Source organism: Lacerta agilis, chromosome 2 (genome assembly GCF_009819535.1).
Source record: "Lacerta agilis isolate rLacAgi1 chromosome 2, rLacAgi1.pri, whole genome shotgun sequence".
NCBI lineage: Eukaryota > Metazoa > Chordata > Lepidosauria > Squamata > Lacertidae > Lacerta > Lacerta agilis.
The window spans coordinates 74,592,597-74,616,320 of record NC_046313.1 but is presented as its reverse complement, the minus strand read 5'-3'; the positions used below and the strand labels follow the sequence as shown (position 1 = coordinate 74,616,320).

Genomic DNA, 23,724 nt, shown 5'->3' with positions numbered 1-23,724 from the left:
CATATATTATTTCTACTCCGGTGAGGAGTTTCCCTTTGACAAAGTGTAGGATCATGGCAATGAAAATAATGAATAGAGTTGGGGCAATAACACAAGCGTGTTTAACACCTGATCCCACTGTGAATAGTTCACTTTGAGAGCCACTGTTATCTGCGATTTTTGCTGTCATATTATCATGGAGGAGCCAAATGATGTTCACACATTTGTCTGGGAAGCCTTTTTTTCAGGAGGACAGTCCACAGGGCATTACGATTTACAGTGTCGAAAGCCTTAGTCGGGTCAAAAAACGCCATATACAGGTGCTAGTTTTGCTCTCTGCATTTTTCTTGAACCTGCTGAGCGGTGAAAATCAGGCCCACTGTCCCCCAAGAAGGCCAAAAACCATTTTGGGATTCAGGAAGGGTTACCTCGGATATTGTTAAGACATGGTTTGCTAACATCCTTACAATAATTTTGCCAGCCGCAGCTAATAGAGAGATGCCTCAATAGTTTCCGCAATCACCTTTTAAAAAGAGATTGATCATTTTGGCACCCCTAACGTCTGCTGGGATCTCTTCTCTCCCCCAGATTTTTTTGATGAGCTTGTGAAGTTGTTGTGTAAGTTCAATTCCACACACTTTGAAGACTTTGGCAGCTATCCCATCAGGTCCGCTGCCTTTGTTGTTTTTCATTTGGTTAATAGCTTCCCACAACTCTCCCAGCTCATCTCTAACTTGTTTTTGCGGAATTTGTGAGAGGACCTCAGCAGCTACGGGGGAGTTGTGGTTAAGGAGATGTTGGTAATGTTCTTTCCAGCACAGTGCAATAGCTTCTTTAGCTTTTAGAAATGTGGTACTATGACGAGTGCCGACGACTGCTGGACAGATCACCGACTAATACACTCCATGATGGCTATCAAGATTATACCTCAACACAGGCTTCAAGGAAGGAAACCAAGGTGCAAAATGAACACTCAAGCCCTTCAAGATCCAATTAAGCATGACTGCTTTCAAATGACTCTTAAGGAACATCTGCTTTCAGAATTCTCTGATAACATCAAGGAACACTGGACCAAGCTAAAAACATCCATTATTGCAGCCTGTGAACAAACTATTTCAAAACCAAGAAACACCAGGACTGGTTTGATGAGAATGACAGTGAGACTGAATGCATGATTGACAAGAAAAGGAAGGCCTTTCAGATCTGGCAAAGAGATAGAAACTGCGCCACTAAGAAAAAAGCCTATGCCAACGCTAAGGCCGAGGTTCAAAGAGGAACCAGAGAACTAAAAAATGCCTGGTGGATAAAAAAAACCCTCAAGAGATCCAGCACTTAGCCGAGATCCAACAGAAGTCCTGTATGCCCTAACAGGGAACATGCGTAACAGGGGCAATGCAGGTTCTACATTATGCCTTCTGAAATGTATGCTTGTTCTGCACATTATGAAGAAGAGACAAGCCAAAATATATTCTAAATGCGGTGTTTGCATGCCCAGACTAACATGAGCAAGATAATCCTTTAAAAAAAAAATTGGGTCACTGATTTGACCTAAGTGAAGTTGTTCATCATTACATTTAAATGCCATCAGCTTCTTAATTACCGGTATGCATTCTGTACCTACTCTTGGCATTTGCGGAAAGTCAGCCCAACCTAACCCTTGAATATCAATAGCTGCAATACTTTGTGTCAGCCCAACCTAACCCTTGAATATCAATAGCTGCAATACTTTGTGTGAAGCCAAGCACTTTCATAATAATTATAGTGACTGAAGATGACCATATTCTCTGCTGTGAGGTTTGCCTAATAGTCCGTGCTGTTAAGAGTACTAAGGCACTGTTAAAAGGATTTAGTTTAAGGTACCTATGAGAGGAATTATACCAGAAAGATATGGAGGTCTCGTACACCCCAGGTAGTGTGGTTGCTGACCTTGAGCCTGACATTCTGGAAAGTGAAGTCAAATGGGCCTTAGAAAGCACTGCTAATAACAAGGCCAGTGGAAGTGATGATATTCCAGCTGAACTATTAAAAATTTTAAAAGATGATGCTGTTAAGGTGCTACACTCAATATGCCAGCAAGTTTGGAAAACTCAGCAGTGGCCAGAGGATTGGAGAAGATCAGTCTACATCCCAGTCCCAAAGAAGGGCAGTGCCAAAGAATGCTCCAACTACCGCACAATTGCGCTCATTTCACAAGCTAGCAAGGTTATGTTTAAAATTCTACAAGGCAGACTTAAGCAGTATGTGGACCGAGAACTCACAGAAGTGCAAGCTGAATTTTGAAGGGGCAGAGGAACCAGAAACCAAATTGCAAACATGCGCTGGATTATGGAGAAAGCTAGAGAGTTCCAGAAAAACATCTACTTCTGCTTCATTGACTATGCAAAAGCATTTGACTGTGTTGACCACAGCAAACGGCAAGTTCTTAAAGAAATGGGAGTGCCTGATCACCTCATCTGTCTCCTGAGAAATCTCTATGTGGGACAAGAAGCTACAGTTAGAACTGGATATGGAATAACTGATTGGTTCAAAATTGGGAAAGGAGTACAACAAGGCTGTATATTGTCTCCCTGCTTATTTAACTTATATGCAGAATTCATCATGTGAAAGGCTGGACTGGTTGAATCCCAAACTGGAATTAAGAATGCTGGAAGAAATATCAACAACCTCAGATATGCTGAGGACACAACCTTGATAGCAGAAAGTGAGGAGGAATTAAAGAACCCTTTAATGAGGGTGAAAGAGGAGAGCGCAAAATATGGTCTGAAGCTCAACATCAAAAAACTAAGATCATGGACACTGGTCCCATCACCTCCTGGCAAATAGAAGAAGAGAAGAAACGGAGGCAGTGAGAGATTTTACTTAATTGGGTTCCATGATCACTGCAGATGGTGACAGCAGTCACGAAATTAGAAGACGCCTGCTTCTTGGGAGAAAAGCAATGACAAACCTAGACAGCATCTTAAAAAGCAGAGACATCACCTTGCCGACAAAGGTCCGTATAGTTAAAGCTATGGTTTTCCCAGTAGTGATGTATGGAAGTGAGAGCTGGACTGTGCTGGCCCCAAGGGTTTGTCCATGAAGCGAGGTCCAAGTCCAGTCCTGGGTCTAGGGGTCCAAAGGAGGTCAGTCCGGCGGGGAGCGAGGCAGGGAGCAGGTCAAGGTCCAAGGCAGGTTCAGGCACAAGGTTGCAGGTTGAGCTCACGCAACTTGGGCTGGGTCTGGCTGGCTTTTATCTGGCCCTATGCTTAGGGCCACCCCGATCCTCTGGAGACTCGCCTCTCCTCCGGGCCTGGAGGCGAGCACTCCTCCTGCAGACACTTAACTCCCTTCGCCTCTCTGCCCTGAGCCTCTGTAGCTCAGGAGAGGCTGGTGGGTTACTGGACCCAGGGGATGCCTCAGCTTCCTCTGAAGAGGCTGGGAGTGGAGCACCTGCAGGCAATGGGTCCTCCCTCCCATCAGGAGCCAGAGCAGACTCTGCTGATGCCTGCACCTGGGGATCCAGCACAGGTGGGGATCCTTCAGGCTCAAGTCCTGGCCCCGGCTCAGCTGGTTCTGGAGGCGGGGAATCCTGTGCAGGCTGGGATCCCCCAGGTTCAGCATCAGAGTCTGACTCCCAGGCCATCACATGGACCATAAAGAAGGCTGATTGCTGAAGAATTGATGCTTTTGAATTATGGTGCTGGAGGAGACTCTTGAGTGTCCCATGGACTGCAAGAAGATCAAACCTATCCATTCTCAAGGAAATCAGCCCTGAGTGCTCACTGGAAGGACAGATCCTGAAGCTGAGGCTCCAATACTTTGGCCACCTCATGAGAAGAGAAGACTCCCTGGAAAAGACCCTGAAGTTGGGAAAGGTTGAGGGCACAAGGAGAAGGGGACGACAAAGGATGAGATGGTTGGACAGTGTTCTCGAAGCTACCAACATGAGTCTGACCAAACTGCAGGAGGCAGTGGAAGACAGGAATGCCTGGCATGCTCTGGTCCATGGGGCACGAAGAGTTGGACATGACTAAACAACTAAACAACAAACAACAACCTATGTAGGTGCCGAAGTAGAAAGAGACCACAGAACAAGCAGAATCCCATTCTGCATGGGAGTCACAGGGGCCAGTGCAAGAAGCTGCCTGAACCATAAATACTAGAAAGAAGAAATGGAACAAAGTTTGCTTCGGAAAGAAGGCAATGCCAACAGTCTTCAGCCTTCTAGCTGAGCCTAGGATTGTGCTTCAGTTAGCATGGCATCCACTCTTATGTTCCCGAGGCTTAAGGATCATAAGGCTTAAACAGCAAATGGGACTATTTCATGTCTTCTCTTCCATTCTTAGCCTTCAACATTCCAAGGAAGTTGCCAAACAGCCTGTCTAACTGATATCTCTGAATACCATTAAGATGCATTGCTTCTTTTCTGAACAACTGACTGTTCATCTGTATTCAGGTAAGTAGCCATGTTGGTCTGATGCAGTCGAAACATATAAAAAAATTGTTCAGTAGCACCTTAGAGAACAACTAAGTTTATTCTTGGTATAAGCTTTCATGTGAAGTGTGCATGCACACGAAAACTTATACCAAGAACAAACTTAGTTGGTCTCTAAGGTGCTACTGGACAATTTTTTTATTTGTTCATCTGTATATTATTGATCTATTTATTAAATTTCTATACCATCCTTCGAGGATCACAGGACAGTTTACAATATTAAAAACACCAAAATACACACCATGGTAACAAACAGAAACAACAACTCAGTCACATTTTAAAAGGCCAGAGGTTGTTTAATTAGCCAAAAGTCTTGGAAAGAGGAATGTTTTTGTCTGGCACTTAAAAGATATGTAATGAAGGCACCAAGCAGGCCTCCCTGGGGAGAGCACTCCACAAGCAGGGGCCACTGCAGAAAAGACCCATTGTCATTTTGCTGCCCTCCTGAAGACGAGGCACATGAAGAATGATTGCAGGGTCAGGGCCCATTCATATGGGGAAAGGCAGTCCTTGAAGTATTGCGGTCCTGAGCTGTTTAAGGCTTTGTAGGTCAAAACTAGCATTTTGAATTGTGCCCAGAAACTAACTGGCAGCCTGTGCAGCTGGGCCAGAATTGGCATTAAATACTCAAACCATCTTGCTCCAGTGAGCAGCCGGCTGCTTGAATACTAGTATCATGTGCACAGTGGCACCTTGGTTCTCAAACCTAATCCATTCCGGGAGTCCATTCGACTCCCGAAACCATTTGAAAACCGAGGCGCGGCTTCCAACTGGCTGCAGGAGCTTCCTGCACTGAAGCGGATGTTCGGCTTCTGAAAAACGTTCGCAAACCATTTGGAAACCAATGTACCACTGTACAGTATATTAAAGCAGTATTATGTGTAAGAGGAAATCATGGGTTATTATTAGCATCTTCCAGTCTTCTATCTTTCTGCTCATCAGTTATCTTTGAAGCAGAACAGCCCCGCTAGCATTTTCCTGTGCCTTTCCTTGGGATGATTTTGGTATTGGCAACATAGAGGTTATACTACAGAGACCGTGTCTTTAAAAGGGTCTTATGGTCTGCATGCATGTTGCAGAAGATAAATGTTCATTTACAAGATTATTGTTATATGGTTTCTTTTAAACAGTAAAGAAACAGATCTCCTAGTTCTTGAGACATGCTTTTCATTATTCATAAAGTTCAGCTGCAAACAAGCAAAATGAAAAAAAAAACCAGCCCCCCAAGAACTAAGCTATATATCTTGCTGTCATGTAACAACAGCTCCATCTGCTGGTGCGCTGAGTCAGCAGGTGTGCTGCAATAACCATGTCTGTAAACTTCCTGTTACAGGTAGGTAGCCGTGGTCTGCCGTAGTCAAAACAAAAGAAAAAATAAAAAAATCCTTCTAGTAGCACCTTAGAGACCAGCTAAGTTTGTTCTTGGTATGAGCTTTTGTGTGCATGCACACTTCTTCAGATACCACTTCTTCAGATATCTGAAGAAGATATTCAGATATTTTTCAGATATGTGAAGAAGTGTGCATGCACACGAAAGCTCATACCAAGAACAAACTTAGTTGGTCTCTAAGGTGCTACTGGAAGGATTTTTTTTTTTATTTTGTAAATCTCCTGTATCCCACTGTTGGCACCTGCAGTGTGTGTGTGTGTGTGTTGGATTCCCTCAGTCTAGTTGTTTTGAGACTGTCGTCATTCACTCTCCACAAGCAAGTGACCTTAAGCTAAAACAACCCAGTACCTCCTACACTGGAAATAGAAGGCATCTTTTCCCAACACTATGCAAAGGGCACCTGGCATGTCTGAAATGGCACTTTACAAACCTATTCTGATGTGGAAGTATGGAGAAAGAAAAATAAAATCCAGACTGGAAGTAATTGGCAATCTCTGGAACACACCATTTCTTCTAATGTGCTTAGCTCTGTCTTTTATTGCAAACCTTTTGCAATATTTTCAATGCAGCTGTCACTATCCCTTTCCTCACTATGAAAATGGGAAGGGAACTTTTGGGTCAGCTGCTGTGACTCCTTTGGGATGCCATGGGAGAGCAATGATCCTTGGACTACATAACTCTCAAATGCAGGTGTTTGGTCAGGGGGAAATCTCAATGCTAAGGCTTGAAGCAGCACAAAAAACCCCAGAGAGGCTTCCTGCTTGCATGGAGACATTATTATTTCTTGTTCTAGTTCCAGCATCCTAATGACAGGATCTGAGACCTTGGCAGAGGAGCTCAGACAAATGACAAATACAAGAGCAAAATTGTTCTGTAGGCAATTAGAACACAATCTATTTTCTAACAAATTCTAAGCACAGTTAATAAAACCCAGTGCAAAGGTTGGCCTATGCAAATGTTTAAGGTCAGGATCCCAGACAGACACAAACAGCTCAGTTTGATCAGTCACTGTTTATGATTTCATTGATCCATCTTAGATCAGTTGAGCAGTTTAACAACACCATAGACACTGTATAATGGCCCATAAGCACGCCATCAAAGCTGGCAGAATAAGCAGAAACAAAAATTTCTTTCTGGCTCATTCAATTTAGAAATGTATTCTATAGCCCTCAATAAACTAGTTCAATTTGCTGAAACTTGCCCCTAAAAACAGACCGTAAGGACTCTTGTTCAAAACAGAATTTCCACGAGATGGCGCTAAAATCTGAAGGTTCTTAAAACAAAGGGTGTTTTCAGAAATGAGACTCCGAATAGTTTTTAGCCTGGAAGCTTCTCCTACCAGTACAAGAGGACACGTTTTCTTCCCAGAATGGTGATGGGGCTGATACTCCACCTGCCTAAACCGCAGTTGATGACTAGGATTTCAGGAAGCTACAGGATTGCAGGCGACAGAGATTGCCACTAAACTGTGTTCTAGTTAGTGCTGAGAGCTGATTGATACAATGAAAGAGCCACATACTATAGATACACAGGTTAAAAATAAAAGAGATGCTTTTGAATGAGAACTTGAGCCCCTGTGTGCTTTGGCTTTCAAATTGTGTATCTTGAAATCCCACAAAAGAGAATTCATTCTTAAAAGTTCTAAAGAGTATGATCGTAGAATCATAGAAATGCAGAGTTGGAAGGGACCCTGGGGGTCATCTAGTCCAACACCCAGCAATGCAGGGAATCCTGCCCACAACCATTCCTGGGTGGGCTTAAACCAGCAACTTTCTGGTTAACAGCCATATGCACTGACCCAGTGTGCCAGTAGTGACAGACTGATGTACTATAGTATGTTTAAGGGCTACTGTATCCTCAGTTGCATCATAAAGTACTAAAAGAATGCACCAAAATCTATTAGCTTGTATTATGCTCTTAAGAAAACGTATAGTTAACCCTCACAATCACTTAAGAGTATCTATATAATTTTAGAGCCCTTAGAGAAATTTAGAATCTGCTGTTGACCTCCATTCACTTTTGTGTACTGAAAATCTGAAAATGAAATTCTGTAGATGAATATCAGCACTGCACAACAGAGCAGCAATTTGCCTCCTTAAGAATTAAAAGCAGTTTTAATTCCCACCCATCCTCATTTTCTACCTGCAGAGAAATTATAAATGTGCTGATCTTTCTGTCTGCTGATCTTTTCTGGAGAATGATCTCATCTTCAACAACAACAACAACAACAAAAACGAGTAACCATTTAGCACAGTTTGATCTAAATGTGAAAAAATGTTTTTATAGCAGAAAGTAATTTCTCTATTTTGGTTTATGTGGCTATTCTTTTAAAGCCGCTTTACAATGAAGTTTACTCACTGTATGTGGTTAGATGAGACTGAAATAATTTTGTGTTGTCTTTCAAGTGGTACAGTACAAAATAGAAGCATTACCACTTGGTTCTGTGGAATTGCATTCTTTTTTACTCGGAGAACATGACAAAATTTAAAACAAAAATTAGTCACTATCCTCCGAGAACAGGCCTATTGTTTAACTGCTGTGGGCCCCTTTTCAGAATATAAATGGTTTTTTTTGCTTGCTTGTTTATCTTTGAAACTTGCATCATTATCAGTTCAGTCCAATTACTGCCATTTAGCAGCTACCATAAGCACAATTTATTTTTCCATTGCTTCTTTGAAGCTTTTTTTCAGAAAAGTGGCACACAAACCTATATTCACAGAACTATGGTCTACAGTCGAATCACTTTGCACTAGGGTGGTATCTTCCAGGAGTTAATTCTTTTTCAAATTTATCCCCATCCTCCAGACCTGATCACCATGAGAGGTGATGACTAACATAAGGAAGTAATGAAAAGGGGATTGATTGATTGATTGATTGATTGATGGTATGTGCTCATCAGTTGCTTACATATTCTGAAATGTCATAGCAACGGTGTGGCAAGATGATAGCTCTACCTTTTCTGGCTCAACCTAAGCTAGGCTTAGGGACATGGGTGGCGCTGTGGTCTAAACCACAGAGCCTAGGGCTTGCTGATCAGAAGGTCGGCGGTTCGAATCCACACGACGGGGTGAGCTCCTGTTGCTTGGTCCCTGCTCCTGCCAACCCAGCAGTTTGAAAGCACATCAATGTGCAAGTAGATAAATAGGTACTGCTCCAGCGGGAAGGTAAACGGCGTTTCTTTGCGCTGCTCTGGTTCGCCAGAAGTGGCTTAGTCATGCTGGCCACATGACCCAGAAGCTGTACACCAGCTCCCTTGGCCAATAAAGCGAGATGAGTGCCACAACTCCAGAGTCGTCTGTGACTGGACCTAGTGGTCAGGGGTCCCTTTACCTTTAAGCTAGGCTTAGGAATCAATAAGCTGTGATCCCAAATGTTTCTGTGATACCCCAAAACAGTCGATGGCTGAAATCAAAGCTAAATAAGACACAAAAACACAGACTATTGCTCATTGTCTCAAATGACGTTCTGAATCACAAACCAGGAGCAAGAGTGAACAGAGTCATATTAGATGTGCTTGCTGAAATGAAATGCATGCAAAACAGATGGACAAAATTCAGATGGACAACAGCAAGAACATAAAACCAAAGTCAGTAGCTAACCTTTTTCTTTCTTTTGGTTCAGTAGTAAACTAAACCTTATAGGAGGTTCTGTCAGGTCCAGTCTCCATGACACATTTACAAAATATGGAGGCCACAGGGAACAGCCTCTGTATGGTGGCTATAGAAGACTAGCTATGTGGAACACTTCCATCATGTAGAGTTTCTATACCAGTGGGCAACCATGGAATGGCTAACAATGGCATGGGAACTTTCTAGATGACAGGGGCAATCCATGCAGTGAATCACTTTCTATATTGAAATTCTTCCAGTAGTTTTCACATGACAAGCGTAACATGACGAAAGGTCCTTAAAGTCTGAGCAGGAAACAAAACTCATCTATTGGGTGAAAATATTTGACTATTAGCATACTAGATTCACTTCCACAATCTAAGAATAGATCTCAGTTGGAGCATGTCAGAGGTGCAATAAGAAACTGTGGACAGCTAGGAGCTCTTTCTTTCTCTTTTGACCTCGGAGTAAATGACCACCAACTATGAATAGTTATGCTGGTTATAAACTCATCTGATCAGACTCTGCTGCTTTTACCCTTTACTGCAGTTTCTTTTGGAACTAGAATTACTGAGCCTTTTGCTTTCCATAAAGTTTGCAAACTACTTGAGTGGCTTCTGGAGGCTGATTTGATTTCATAGTTGCCTTGAGAATATTTTTAGTTGCTAAGTTACATTGTTGTTATATGTTTATTTACAGTTTTATAGTATTTTATAGCATTTTGACACCCTTGAGCTTGGCAAAGACAGCATATAAACATTTTAGAGAAATAAAATTAAAGTAAAACTAGCATGGCCACAAAACCATGGATGCACAGAGCCTTCTGTACCTTGATGATTACTTAAAGAGCTGAGTGAAAACAAAGCACATTGGAGCAAACTGGAGCCAAGACTGTTGATTCAGCTTATCTCACTGTAACATTTTCAGAAACCTACCTTTAATGTCATTTATATGCCCAAAGTAATGTCACAACTTTATTGATGAGCTCTTGCTTGGATATTTTAAATATATGATGCTTGAAATTCTGTTCTAAGGAAGCACGAAAATCACACTCCATTTTTACTATCCACTTCTTTCTAATAACAGCTCAACACGTCCTGAATCATCCTGGCCTTTATCTACTGAAATCCTGCATGTGTTTATGAAGAGTGTCTGCATTCCTTACTTGTGGCTGCTGAGTGGCAGTTGGTTTCTGAGGAGATGGTATAGGTGTTTTAGACAACATTTGGTTCATTCTGCTTACAACCAGCTCAGTAATAAGCTGTTTGTCTTCAACCTGATGCTCACCAATCAAAGGCATTGCACAATCCATAACCTAGAAGAAACAAAAGCTGATTAGGCAGTGAAATATCATTTTAGACAGTGAAATATCATTTTAGTAATTTGTTTATGCTGTGTTACAGGCCATTATTGTTATCCATATTGTGCTGTGGATGACTGTAAATAAATCGAGTATTTCAATATATGCTGTGAGCCACCAGAGTGGCTGGGGAAACCCAGTCAGATGGGCAGGGTATTATTATTATTATTATTATTATTATTATTATTATTATTATTATTATTATTATTTCAAAAATTTAAAATTCTCTATGTCCAAATCTCAGTTTTGTTCATCAGGAAAGGTGAGGAGATTTGTGTTTATAATTGATTTTTTTTAAATGGTGAACAAATAGGCAAGAGGTATCAGCTGTTCTGATCACCATTATTATTTTTGCTATTGCTGCCCCACAACTACTCTTGAGTTATCCATGCCAACAAAAGCTTTGATGCCAAACAATAAAGCTAGGATTATGTAACTAGTCTGCTAGCAAGTTTAATGGTTTCTAAAATAATCATTTGAACAATCAAGTATTATCTTCTATACCTCATTTGGATATAACTGCAGCTTCAAGGTTTCTATAAAACATTCCCCGGAAGAAAAAGTTTATTTTTGTTGTAGTTTTCATTAGAAGTTTATTAGTAAAGTTCCTCTGAAAGAATGACACTTGAACTGGTTTTCTTTTTTTATCTTTATAGCTTGGGACCCTGCATACCTTTACGAAATTATTAGAATAGATGCAGATTATTATTTTTCTCTCACTTTTTAAAAGAGCCATAAATCATAATGCAAGGGAGAGTTACGCATGGGTTTAGGTGAACCTAATTTGGCAAGAGATTATGGCCTCTGGACAGTTGGATGGAATCATCTGGGTCTAGTGTAATAATGTTACACAACACACACACACCCCCATAAATGATATATAACAAAATATCAATCTAAAATGTTGGTGTGTGTTTTCTTTTAAAGAAACAGTCTTAGCTGCTAATTTGTGTTGTTTTTGAAGCCATATTTAGTTGTTTTTGTAATGCTTTTAAATCTACTTATGGTTGTTTTTATTGCATGCTTATAAATTGCCTTGAGACTTGCTGTTGGCCTGCAAATGGAAAACATGCTGAATCCCCCTACAGCAAATAATTCACATGGCTCTTATGAGGTAGAGAAAACAATTGTGCATGGTTATTACAGAAAGCAGACCAGAAGAGGCAATATATATTAATCATCTAAATCAGAGTGAGGTGAATCTGTGGCTCTCTAGAATTTGCTGGGTCTCAACTGCCACCATCCATTTTCAATTTCCATGCTGGCTTGGGATGATAGGAACTAGTGTCCAATAACATCTAGAACACCACAGATTCCTCATCCTTTATCTACACTGGTCTCTCTCTTAACCTGAGTTTTCATGGTGAAATTTAAAAATCTACTCAACAATGTTGTTGCAGAGAAAAGGTGATTTTAAGATGGAGTCTACTGTTTATGGGTATGAACAACCCCATGCAAAGTAGGCCATTGACCAATTGTTCAGATTAAGGAACCCACCAACCAAAGTCAGGAGTGAGTCAGGATATTGGCCCTTATCCAGCCCACCACCAAGTCTAGGCATACGATCCTGGAGAGAGAACTGGGGGGTGAACAGTGCCCCTGTTTCCCATTTCACAGAGCTGGTAAAGGAAGATATCATGGTCAATGACATTAAAAGCTATTGACAGATCAAGTAATAATAATATGGGCACTCTCCCCTGTCCTCTTGATCAGGGTGGCCAGGGTTGATTCAGTCCCACCCATAACAAACCCTGAACCCTGACTGTGATGAGCCTTAAGACTATGTAAATCACATTATTAAAATAAAAGCTTGGACACTAAGAACTGCTAGCAACATTCTGCTGACGGAATATGGCTTTCCAAGTGCCTCATTGAAAAAACTGGTCCTAAGAGTTGGGAGAGCCTTGGGAATGGCGTGCAGCATCGGGAGGAGACCTGTGAAAATCTATTCATGTGAGTAAAGTGTCCTTCTGCACCCACTAGACACCTTTGGACCCAAGCCAAAGTCTGCACCCTTGGGCAGATGGACTTACCAAACTTCAAAATCATCCTAGTCTGTTTGCTAAGTAATCCAAAGTGGCATGTGCTTTGCATGAATTAAATAACATTTGTTTATCCCACAAACTATCAGGGACAGACATTCAACTGTTCAGTAGCATACAAATACAATGCAAGTATTTTGATCCTATTCAGAAGCAAGCTTACACCACATCATGAAACAGTTGTGCTTTCCCACAAGTAGTGCCATTTACTGCAATATGCAAAAAAAGGCAAGTGGAATCTTCAGGAGCAGAGGTTTTCCTTATTATCTTACAGCAGCAGCAACAACAACAACAGTGTTTGCAGAGGAAAAGCATATACCACACCTCGAAAATATAATCCTTCCCATCCTTGCCGTGAACTGCTTTGACAGCACATATGTCCAAACCTCCAAACATCTCTGAACAGCTGTCAATCCAGAGCTTGTACCTGGAATGTGAAAAGAAGCTCACTTTAGCTAAAAGCATGATCTTGTCACAATAGTGATCTAGCTATATTAGTTTGAATTAGATTGTAACCATGCCTTGGTGCTAATACAAATCATCACCACATTAGCTCTTATATAACCTTCTCCAAATATTTCTGATGATCCAATTGCTCATTAACGGAGATTGTTGCATAAGTGAACCAGATCTGAGACACTCATCTGATATTTTGTGATTCTGAGTTTCCCTCACCCTGGCAACTTCACTTAACCTAATGGCCTCAGTTCAGTGTCAGGCTTTCTTTTAATGGGACTGTAACATAAAGCATTATATTCCGAACCATAAAAGTACAACATGTGCAAACAGCAAAACAAGGTCATTTCCAACATATCAACACATGAAGCCGTAATTAGCACTGACTGAAGGTCCCTGGTGCAATGCGGTCAAACAGGCGTTTGCCACCGCATAACATGGTAAGCAGCTTGAAAATTGGTTGTGATGCCAAACCTGCTTGATTGGGAGTCAGACTTACCCAAACCAACGGGATGTGCTTTGAATTGAATACCCTTAAAGGACAGCCAAGGAAGTGTCCTCCAGATGTTGTTGGACAATTGCTCTCATCAGCCTCAGTCAACATGGCCAGTGGTCAAGGATTATGGGAACGGTTGTTCAACAACATCTGCAGAGCACCACACTGGTTATCCTGCTATCTATCATTGTTACTAACTGAAATCTGCTCCAGTAGAATGGTTTCTCTTTAAATAAAAAAGCTAAGCGCAGACATTTGCAAAAATGGTCTGAACAATTATTGATGAAATCTTGTGGAATGAAAGGAGTGGCTTATTTCTCGTATGACTTCATTTCTGAAGTTGTTTTTTGGATGCATGTCAAATTCAACATCTGTAGAAGTGCTGACTGTCATAATTGGCTTTATTTGTTTATAAGGCATTCTTGCTGTAAAGTGCTATAGTCTCTTGAATCTAGGAGAAGTGTTGTTTCTTTTAATGGTAAATCTGGAGAAAAACCAAACCAAACAAAGGAACCTTATTTTGAACGGCTATTCCTATGAAACCAAAGAAACACTCAGAAGATCTTATTGAAGTCAGTTTTCTTATACAATGCATAAAGCTGAAAAAATAGCCACATATGGAAACAAATATGGAGAACGGAAGGCTTGCCTTGAGCCTAAGGGCTGCTCAGTAAAAACATGCATGCATAGTGTTGTTGTTTCTAAGAGTCAGGCATGTGACAGATGCAATCTAATGCAGATCCAAAGCATACAATTTCTAACATACACCAAAGGGGCCACTTCCAATTTTTGCCACTTTGGCAAAAGGGCACTTTTCCTTTGTTCTCACACTCTAGGGCCAAACTACAGTTTATAATTTTCCTGGTGGTGGTGGAGAGCAGCTGGTAGGCGGCGGGAATGAAGTTGAGAGAAGAAACGGCTGGGGAGAACAGGATTCAACAGTCTCTTCTCCTGCTTTTCAGTTAAAAATATATATTGGGAAACTATTCCATACATCTCCTTTGTAACATTAGTTTGGCCCTCTGAAAGGGGTAGGAATAAATTGGTCATCATTTCCCATAATAAACCTTCAAGATGTGGAATTATAATCTTCTCACTTTACTGTTTTCTGGAAGCTATGTCTTATTGCCTCTTTCCACCTTTCAGGATATGATGTGCATCTCACTTATGTTTGTCATCTCAACAATTGCAGCTGACTGGGTTATCGTTTACAAGCTCAGATATGAAATTTTAAGGCTTGCTTTAATAAAGTCATGCATGAAAACTCCCTTGCTTTTGGCCTTGGAGCACAGAACACCTACTGTTATAAGCTGTTAACATGAACTAGCTGTTCTAAATGTTTGGGTTTCTTTTTTCAGAGCTGATAATCTAGTATCTTTAAGTCCTGAAACATTGTGACCTGAATAGGATATTCCCCCCCCCCCAAAGAATTTTCAACCCTTTCTGCAGAAGATCTCAAAAGGCACACTTATGTGCACAAAGCTTATACACATGAATGTCAGGAAGGCCAGCAAAACATATGAAGTTGAGACTCGTTCCATTACCCTCTTTCTCCACTCATGCATTGTATGTGTAGAGAATGACTGAAGAAGACCAAAGTGAATGGAGTGAGGGAAAACATTAATATTATTGGTATCAAGTTGATGTTGATTTTAAACAGTTTATTAATGTTTTAAAAGGAATTTTTTCAGTGTTTTCCATGCAAGTAAGAATATAAATGGCAATGGAAAGCAAAAGCTGAAAGAGAAGGATAGAATCTCTTGGATAATGAATTCTCAGAGCATCTATTAAAGGGCTAGTTTATCCCTTAAATGTCTGCTCTCCATCCACTCAAACTTGGAGCAGATGCAACGTTAGCAAAAGTATGCTGGTGCTGCACATCACAACAACCACAACACTCCTAATAATTTCAGCTGTATTCCTATTATTATTAGTATTATTATTCCAATTAGACACACCCCATGATTTCTTATTGCATCAAGACTCATCTACCTATCTGACATGGCAATTTGTTCCAACATTGCAGATCCAGTGTTTGTCTTCCAGTTTCCAGATATTGAAGTCCTCCTGTGGAGAAATATAAATGTTTTAGCAAGCAGTACACCAACCTCTTTGTTCTTATCATTAGCATATTAATTGGTAACTTTGGGTTGTTGTTGTTTTTTAAAAAAGATATAGTATGCCAAGGAACTTACAAAAAGATTAAAATGAAACAAACATTATATTCAACTATCTCCCCAAATAAATAAACACATTTAAATTTGATGTGTACAGGAAAGAAGACACTCATGAAAATAAATGTATTTGTGTACTGAACCAACCCATAGCTATCTTTCCTGACTCAGATAAGTTATATATATATTTTTAAAAAGAATAAAATTATGAATTTGAACTTAGTGCAGCTGTGCTAAAAGTGAGAACTTCTCTGCTGTATGCAGAATAGTAACATGGGCTTGACCCATATTTTGTGTTCTGTAACAATAATTATGTGACTTTATACAGAGGTTTACTATTCATCACCACACTGTGAGGTCTGAATCTATAGAACAGATTATAATTTAGAACAGTGTGTTTTTCCGTATTAATACATAAATGTATGCCTTTAGTATATTGGTTTTGGAGAAAGACAAGGTAATATGAGAAAATCCAACATGAGTGCAATTTTGTTCCTACTGTGTTTGTTTCCTTTTCACCCCATGGTGTTTCCTTGAAACAGCCATGCATTTATATTCATATCCATATGTAGGAATCTTTAAACATTTGCAGGAGTTGTGGTATTTGGATTGACCCCATACTATATCCTAGTTATCTGATAATTGGCATATAATAAGTCACCTATAATGTGAGTTCTCTACCTACTACAACATAACACCACAGAAGATTACAACAGTAGATATTTTGATAGTAGATTTAAAACTCTAAAATAGCTTATATTTCCTGTGACGGCTCTTCAGTATTCTGTGCTTTTGTTAAAAGCACACTCACGAATGAAAACCAGCTGTGGAATATCAAGCTATTGACTAAATATATCTGAACATGTGGAGCGTAATAAAAGTTTCATGTTGATTTTGAGTCAATGTACCAAGTTCGTTTTTTACTCTGATTAAACTGTGAAAGTCAAAGGAAATTGTCTCTAAGGGCCCCTCCTCACTGCTGCTTGCCCCATGCTTAGAAAGCACGGGTCCAAGAGGTTTCCCACTTGTCCCATGCTTCCTAGGCATTTCTGATTCAGCAATAAAGATTGAGTTTTCCTGGGGGGAAGTGGAAGTGGAAGTGTGGACGAACCCTCAGTTTGTAATATTCTGCTGGAAACCCCCCTTCCCTTGATAAATTATAACTGAAAATAATGTACAAGTGTGAAATGGAAAAACTAACTACACAACAACTTCTCACAAAAATATGTTTAAATCTACCATTGTATTGGAGGCCCTGGTTTGTGAACAGTGACAATGCTGCTGTAGAACTTGAACAATTTTAACAGAGGGTATATTGTTTAGAAGAAAACATTATATGGTCCTAAGAACCACCATTTTTTAATCACTATATAGTATTATTGGCTCTTGATCCATTTCTGAGCACAACTGAAAGTGCTGGTATTGACTGTTATGTCTTTTGTTGCTATTCTTGTTATTAACCTGGACTGAATCTCCCTGCTTCACTTGCAACTCACACAATGCCCCAAAGCTACATTTACACAAGCCATACTGGCCTGATTTGCATATCATGATAAACCAAATGATGGCCGTATGCCATAAGCCCAGGCTCTGTGCAAGCGAATCACAGCCACTTTGCTCCTCTGCTGCTGTGCTAAGGTAAGCCAGGCTTAGGCTTAAGTGTGTCATCCAAGACCAGGCTTATGGTTTAACTCTCCAGAGTAACCTCAAGCTTTAACAAAGCTTTGTGCACTTGTTTACATATATGGTTTGTTCAGGAGAGCTAAACCATGGCTCCAGGTTCAGATGTCATGCTAAGTCAAAGCATGCCTTAGCGCAGTGCAGCAGATTGACCAGAGAGGGACAAAGTAGCCATTACAGGAGCTTGCATGTCCACATCAAGCCATGGTCTGGCTTACTGTGACATGAGAACCGGACAACTGTGTTCCACATCTGCTGCATAATTTTATAAGGATAAGGCATGGAGGCAGATATAATTAAAATTTAGCAGCAGGGCTGTAGATTTTCAGGGCACTTATTAGTGGCGTAGAAATTCTTATCAATGTTTTTAATGCTTTTGTATCCAGCTACTCTTACAAGGATCCTTAGCTAGGAAATTCTTCTCTTCCCACAGCTTCCTGCTTGCTCCTCTTTGTGTTTGGACAGGGTGAGTGAGCTTCTTCCTCCCTATTTCAACCAAACATTCTAAAACATGTTGCAAAAATAACAGAAAATAACATGGATGTCTAAAATGATCACTATGAATGGGAGTGGAATCGAAAAGTGAGATGGACGGCTTTTACAGATGTGCATCAAAGCTGAGCTACAGAAGAAAGATGAGGCGAGTCAAGTGCAGCTGGGCTAACAGACATGACAGAAACATTCAATGCACTTAGGAACTTTCTGAAATGAAAGCAAGCAATAAAACAGAAATGGGAAACAAACTGAATTATGTAGTCATTGCAGCTAAGACAATGAATGCAATAAAAGCGTTGAGAACTGAATTGACTGCCTGCACTAAACAGACCGTGGAAATAGAGCATGTGATTTATTCCACAACGTGTTACTATAATAATAGAAAGAGACTGTAAAGCGTGGAATGAAATGAAATGGTAGGGTCCAAATGGAATGACAGTAATGGGTACACACTCAAGATCGTTTAATATAGATTAGTTACTCCTTCAGTATCCTTTAACAACTCTCTCAAGGTCTATATACAATAAAGACCTTGTTCCAAAGTTCACAGGAAATATAATCTTTATGACGCTGCTTCATTTTCAATTATACTGCTACAGGAAACAGGCACATCTAAACATACACATCAGCCTTGTAGCCCCTGCCTTGCCATATAACTTCTCGGGGGCAGCAGGGAGGTTCCATTTTATCACGCAGTTCACTGCATCTACAGGAGTTTTGCAGACAAGGTAATTACCCTGATCCTAGCCACTGGCAAGGAGAACCTGCTTGATCCCAGCATAACTCTCTCAGATTTCCTGGGCAGAAAAGCCAATTTGGGCAAAATTCAGCAACAAACCTAAATGGGACATCTTCCGGGTTTGACCCAACTATGGCAGCGACTGTGACCCCTCCGGATGTTGTTGGACTTAAAACTCCATTAGCCTCAGTTCCATGGTCAACGGTCAACGATGAGGGGAGCTGTAGTCCAGAAACATCTCAAGAGCCACAGATTTCCCATGGATCAATTTTTGTATCTATATTCTCTCACAATAATAAGATAAGATTTCTGAAGGACGCTTTTCTGAAAATCTGAGTTTTTACAAGAAAAGCATGGTGTTTAGTAAATGAATCTGGCTATGGAAAAGTGGGCAGAGCAAGGAGAGGCAGGACAAGTGGGTGAAGACTCTGGTAAGGGCTAAGCCCTGCTTAGACTGTTGCTACTCCCCTGATTTTTCTTAATATGACTTGACTGTTGCAATTTTCATTGGCAATGTGTGATAAAGAATGTTATATACTGGAATATCTGCCTCCATTCTTGGCTACAAGATGGCCTGCCCCACTCCCTTGTCTCAGAAGATCTTCTCAATGGGAGCTTCTGTTGGCAACTGGCAACTGCCAGCTAGGGAAGATTTGCCTTTCTCGAGAGCTGGGCAAGTTCCTGTTAATTGGCATCATTCTCTTGCCTTGTTGGTCCTGAGTGGGCTCTGCCCTCTGTTAGGCAGTGGCCAAAGTGTGACACCATGGAAGGCCAAAGATGAGAGTAGGAAAGGCTGCCTGAATAAACCTGGCACTATATCAACATCAGGTTATTTCTGTTCCTGAAACTATTCCTGAATGTACCGTATATAGTATTGTGAGACTCTTTTGCAAGCCATTCTGACAGCTTCTTGGGGCTGGGAAAAGGGACATAATATTCTAAATAATTCAGCAGCTACCTAAATTTAACTAAAGGTTAAAGGTTAAATAAAGGTTGTCCCCCCCCCCCATTGGCCCAGGCTTCTTCCTGAAGAGGACCTAACCTTTTGCTGCCTGCTCTACTCTTATGCAGACCCTGACCAACAAAAGTACAGGCATCCCCCCCACTTACATATGGGCTACGTTCCAGAACCTTCACACATAAGTGAAATTGTGTCTGCCCTGTCCTGAGCTTCTCTGCTTCCCTAAAGGGAGCCGGTTCATCTGACGATAGCAGCTGGCCATGGAGGGCGAGGGCTAAGAAGTGCGCCCAGCAGAACCGGTCCCAGATGGGGTGTGTGGATGTACAGTGGAGGTGGGAGAATGCATCTCCCACCCAGCTGGTTAGCTGAAAGCCACCTTTCCTTGCTCAGGAAGCATCCCCGAGCGAGGGAAGACCAGTCCATTTATTTATTTATTTCACGGTGACCTGTGTAAACGTGGTTGCAAAAAAATGGGATGTTCGTAAATGGGGGTAGGGTACCTATATTGTGACACCTTAAATTCTAATGATATTTGTCACGCCGTTGTCACATAACCTGCAACCCTTACACTGCCCTTTTTAAACATGCATATATATATATATATATATATATATATGAGAACTGAGAATCACATATCATGCCTTTGATGAAATGGGCTTTCATCATGCCCTAATAAAATCTGTTAGCCTTTCAAGTGCCACTAGACCCCCTGTTTCCTTTTACCCTGAGCATTATTTTTATGATTATTTAATAATGCATATACCATCTAGTGCCCAAATAGGTTTCCAAACATTCTACAAGTATATAAACCAGTTACGTGAACATTAAAATACAAGCAACCATAATTAAAATACCCAATAAAACAATCCCATTAAAACACACAGTAATGAAAGCTGGAGACTTGAGTCAGAAGATCAAGGGAATGCCTGTGTAAACAGGTGTGTCATCAAAAGCCAGCAGAATGCCTATGAGGACAGCCCTTCTCCTATTACGGCAGGGAGTGCATTCCACAACACCAGTACCACCAGTGGAAAAACCCAACTTTGTGTCGCCACAAGCCAATAACAACTAGGCACTTATTGATAGGTATTCAGTGCTTGGAAATTGCTTCTATAAAGACAAAAATGAGAACGATGGACTGAATTTATGAGTTATGTTTCCTAAATCACCTGGCAGTGGGTCATTTTGTAATAAATATACAGTGCTACCTCGACTTACGAATTTAATCCGTTCCGTATGCACATTCGTAGGTCGAAAAATTCGTAAGTCAAAAAAAGCGATTTCCCCATAGGAATGCATTGGAAACAAAAAATTCAGAAAAATTCGCAAGTCGAGTAAACCGCATCTAAAATTCGTAAGTCGAGTAAACCCCATCTAAAACCGCCAACGGATGTCCTTCGGATGTCAAAAAATTCGTAGGCGTGCGGGCACTTTTTTCATTCGTAAGTCGAAAAATTCATATGTCGAGTAATTCATAAATCAAGGTACCACTGTATTATGTAACATCACCTTACACAAAGTAGAGAATTAGACACATTGCCTTTGGATTAACAAGGAGTTCTGCATAGTCTTGCCAAGTTTTTCATCAATGGCCTGGTTCAGTGTCAATCTAACTTCTTACATATTTGGTTTTTCTTCAAACGGCTTATGGCAAGCAGTTTGAGAAGTGTGCATTTTAATTTTCGGAACAGATAACTGTTATGGGTAACCTTTTAATGTGATTCATAGATAATAATTTGCTTGTCTGTTGGCAAGGAAAAAAAATCTTGAAAAGAGAGTTGTTTTCCCCCACCATCCTTTACAATTTTGTGGTTATTTTGAAATATGGACACTAACTCTAGGGCAATTTCTAGTGGATGTTTCTTCAAATGATCCCTGTCTTTTAAATTTTTGTGCAGAATCTCTCTGTTTTGTTTTTATGTTCAAAAAATATATAAAGTTTTGATTGCATTCTACTGCACATCACTTTAAAAGATGAATTATTCTAATCTGTTCACTGAATTTCTTAATATCCTTTTTTTAGAATTCCCATTATTTTACTCACTGATTCACAGTATTACTGATGCACTGTAGATTCCACACTGGGATAATGGTGAACTTTCATGCAAGGCCATAAAGTCTGGTTGTTACCTGCTTTACAGCTGATGGAACTGAAAATGAAAAAACCAGAATGTTTGCTCACATGTATGCTTTGTAGTTGTTGCCTATCTTTTGGATCCTGATGTCATATTTGGAGTCTATGTAGGGTTCAGTGGTGGCATAGGTCTGAGTGAGTGCTACGACACTGGCTATATCCTGAAAATCATAGTGGTTGTCTACCTTGACCTGTTATTAGCCATAGATTTATAGCATGGGGAGACAAAAAGAAGATTAGAACTGTTAGGTTTACTTGTAAAGAAAACTCTACTTTTTGAACTTACTCAACAAGTTTATATTATTTTTTGCTAAACATTTCCCCTTATACTTAGCAAAATCTAACATGCAAATTCCCAGGACAGAAAATGATGTTCAGAAAATACCCAGATTTCAGTGTATTCCTTTAAATCAGTTCTGTATATTGCTGTTCATTGTCACCCACTCAACCCCGACCTTAAATGGTGTCCCTGAGAAGCAAGCATCTTTATGTGAGGGACAACCACACTTCTATACAACAAGGAAATAAGCTGAGACAGAGAATGACATCATTGAACATCCCTACTTATTATTGATTTATTAATTCATATAAATATCTACAACACATTTTCCCTTTAATATGTCTTTATGCGGACAATTAATTTCTAGCAATGCTTTATTGTAAAACTGACCCAGCAGTATCAATGAAGGGTACAGAAGCACATGTTTACAGACAATCTGAAAATACAATAAAGAATTAGTACCTCTCTGTAAGGAAAGAAGTGGTGGTATTTAGGACAGTTAGCAATGTTTCAAATTCAAGAATAAATAAAATATTTTAAAAACAGAGGAATGGTATGAAAGTAGATTGATTCATAGAATTATATTATCTTTTTACATATAAAATTTGACATATAAAATATGGACTTCTCCAGCTTACTTTCCCTTCAACAATAGAATACAATGAAGTCTTTCACTATGCACTTTAGTAGATCTCAGCATAGGGGAGATGAGATTTCAAATTCTTTTGTGGAAGGTGTTTGGATATAGACTTGAAAATGGGACAAAAGCAAATGTAAAATGCTTGTTCTTCTCTAAATGTTAAAAGGTTAGGTTTAGAAGGATGTTTAATCAGTATAGTACACTATCTTAGTTCATCAGAGTATATTCTAATCCAATTAAGTGAGAAAGCTTGGATTTCACTAAACCATTTAGCTTCTCTTTAAAAGGTTCAACAGACTAGTGCCAACATCTTTTGTCACTTGTGACGCTACCTCCCATAGTAAATACTTCACTCTGAGGGATGTGTACATATTTGATTGAAGAAGTTGGCCTTTAGAATGGAAAATGCTGAGTAGATAGTGAACGCCAGATGTAAAAATAAGGTATTGAAAAGTCAGGCTGTGTGGGAGTGGGTGACTAATAAAATGAAGAGAGTAGCTCATGTACTAGTTTTAGGGCTTATAATATTCAAATAATAGATTTTACAAAATCAGAAACGTCTCCATCTTTGATTAAAACCTGAGCAAAAGAATTCTTGTCCAAGTCCTTTATCACCCACCCACTTCAATCCCAAATACCTGCCTCTCTTTTCCTTTAAACCACCTGAATAGTATGTCTAGCAGCAGCAAACAGCTGGGGGGGGGGAGAGAGAAAGTTAGAAAATCTGTCCCTCCCTCCTGTCTTTGGCATCTGGTATGTTGCTTGAGTGGCCTCATCCCCTGGGAATTTAGTTTTTTCAAAGGCTGCTACAATATC

At 40.2% G+C, this 23,724-nt stretch overlaps 1 protein-coding gene across 1 annotated transcript in view; it reads right to left on the bottom strand.

Annotated features, from left to right (window-relative positions):
- Positions 1-23,724, bottom strand: part of SYN2 (synapsin II) — a 149,619-nt gene that overhangs the window by 12,127 nt on the left and 113,768 nt on the right. Inside the window, exons 7-10 of the mRNA XM_033140785.1 lie at positions 22,037-22,179; positions 15,798-15,872; positions 13,178-13,280; positions 10,617-10,766 (exon numbers count right to left, since the gene is read on the bottom strand). Coding sequence (XP_032996676.1) covers positions 10,617-10,766; positions 13,178-13,280; positions 15,798-15,872; positions 22,037-22,179 — 471 coding nt within the window. The remainder of the gene's footprint in view (positions 1-10,616; positions 10,767-13,177; positions 13,281-15,797; positions 15,873-22,036; positions 22,180-23,724) is intronic.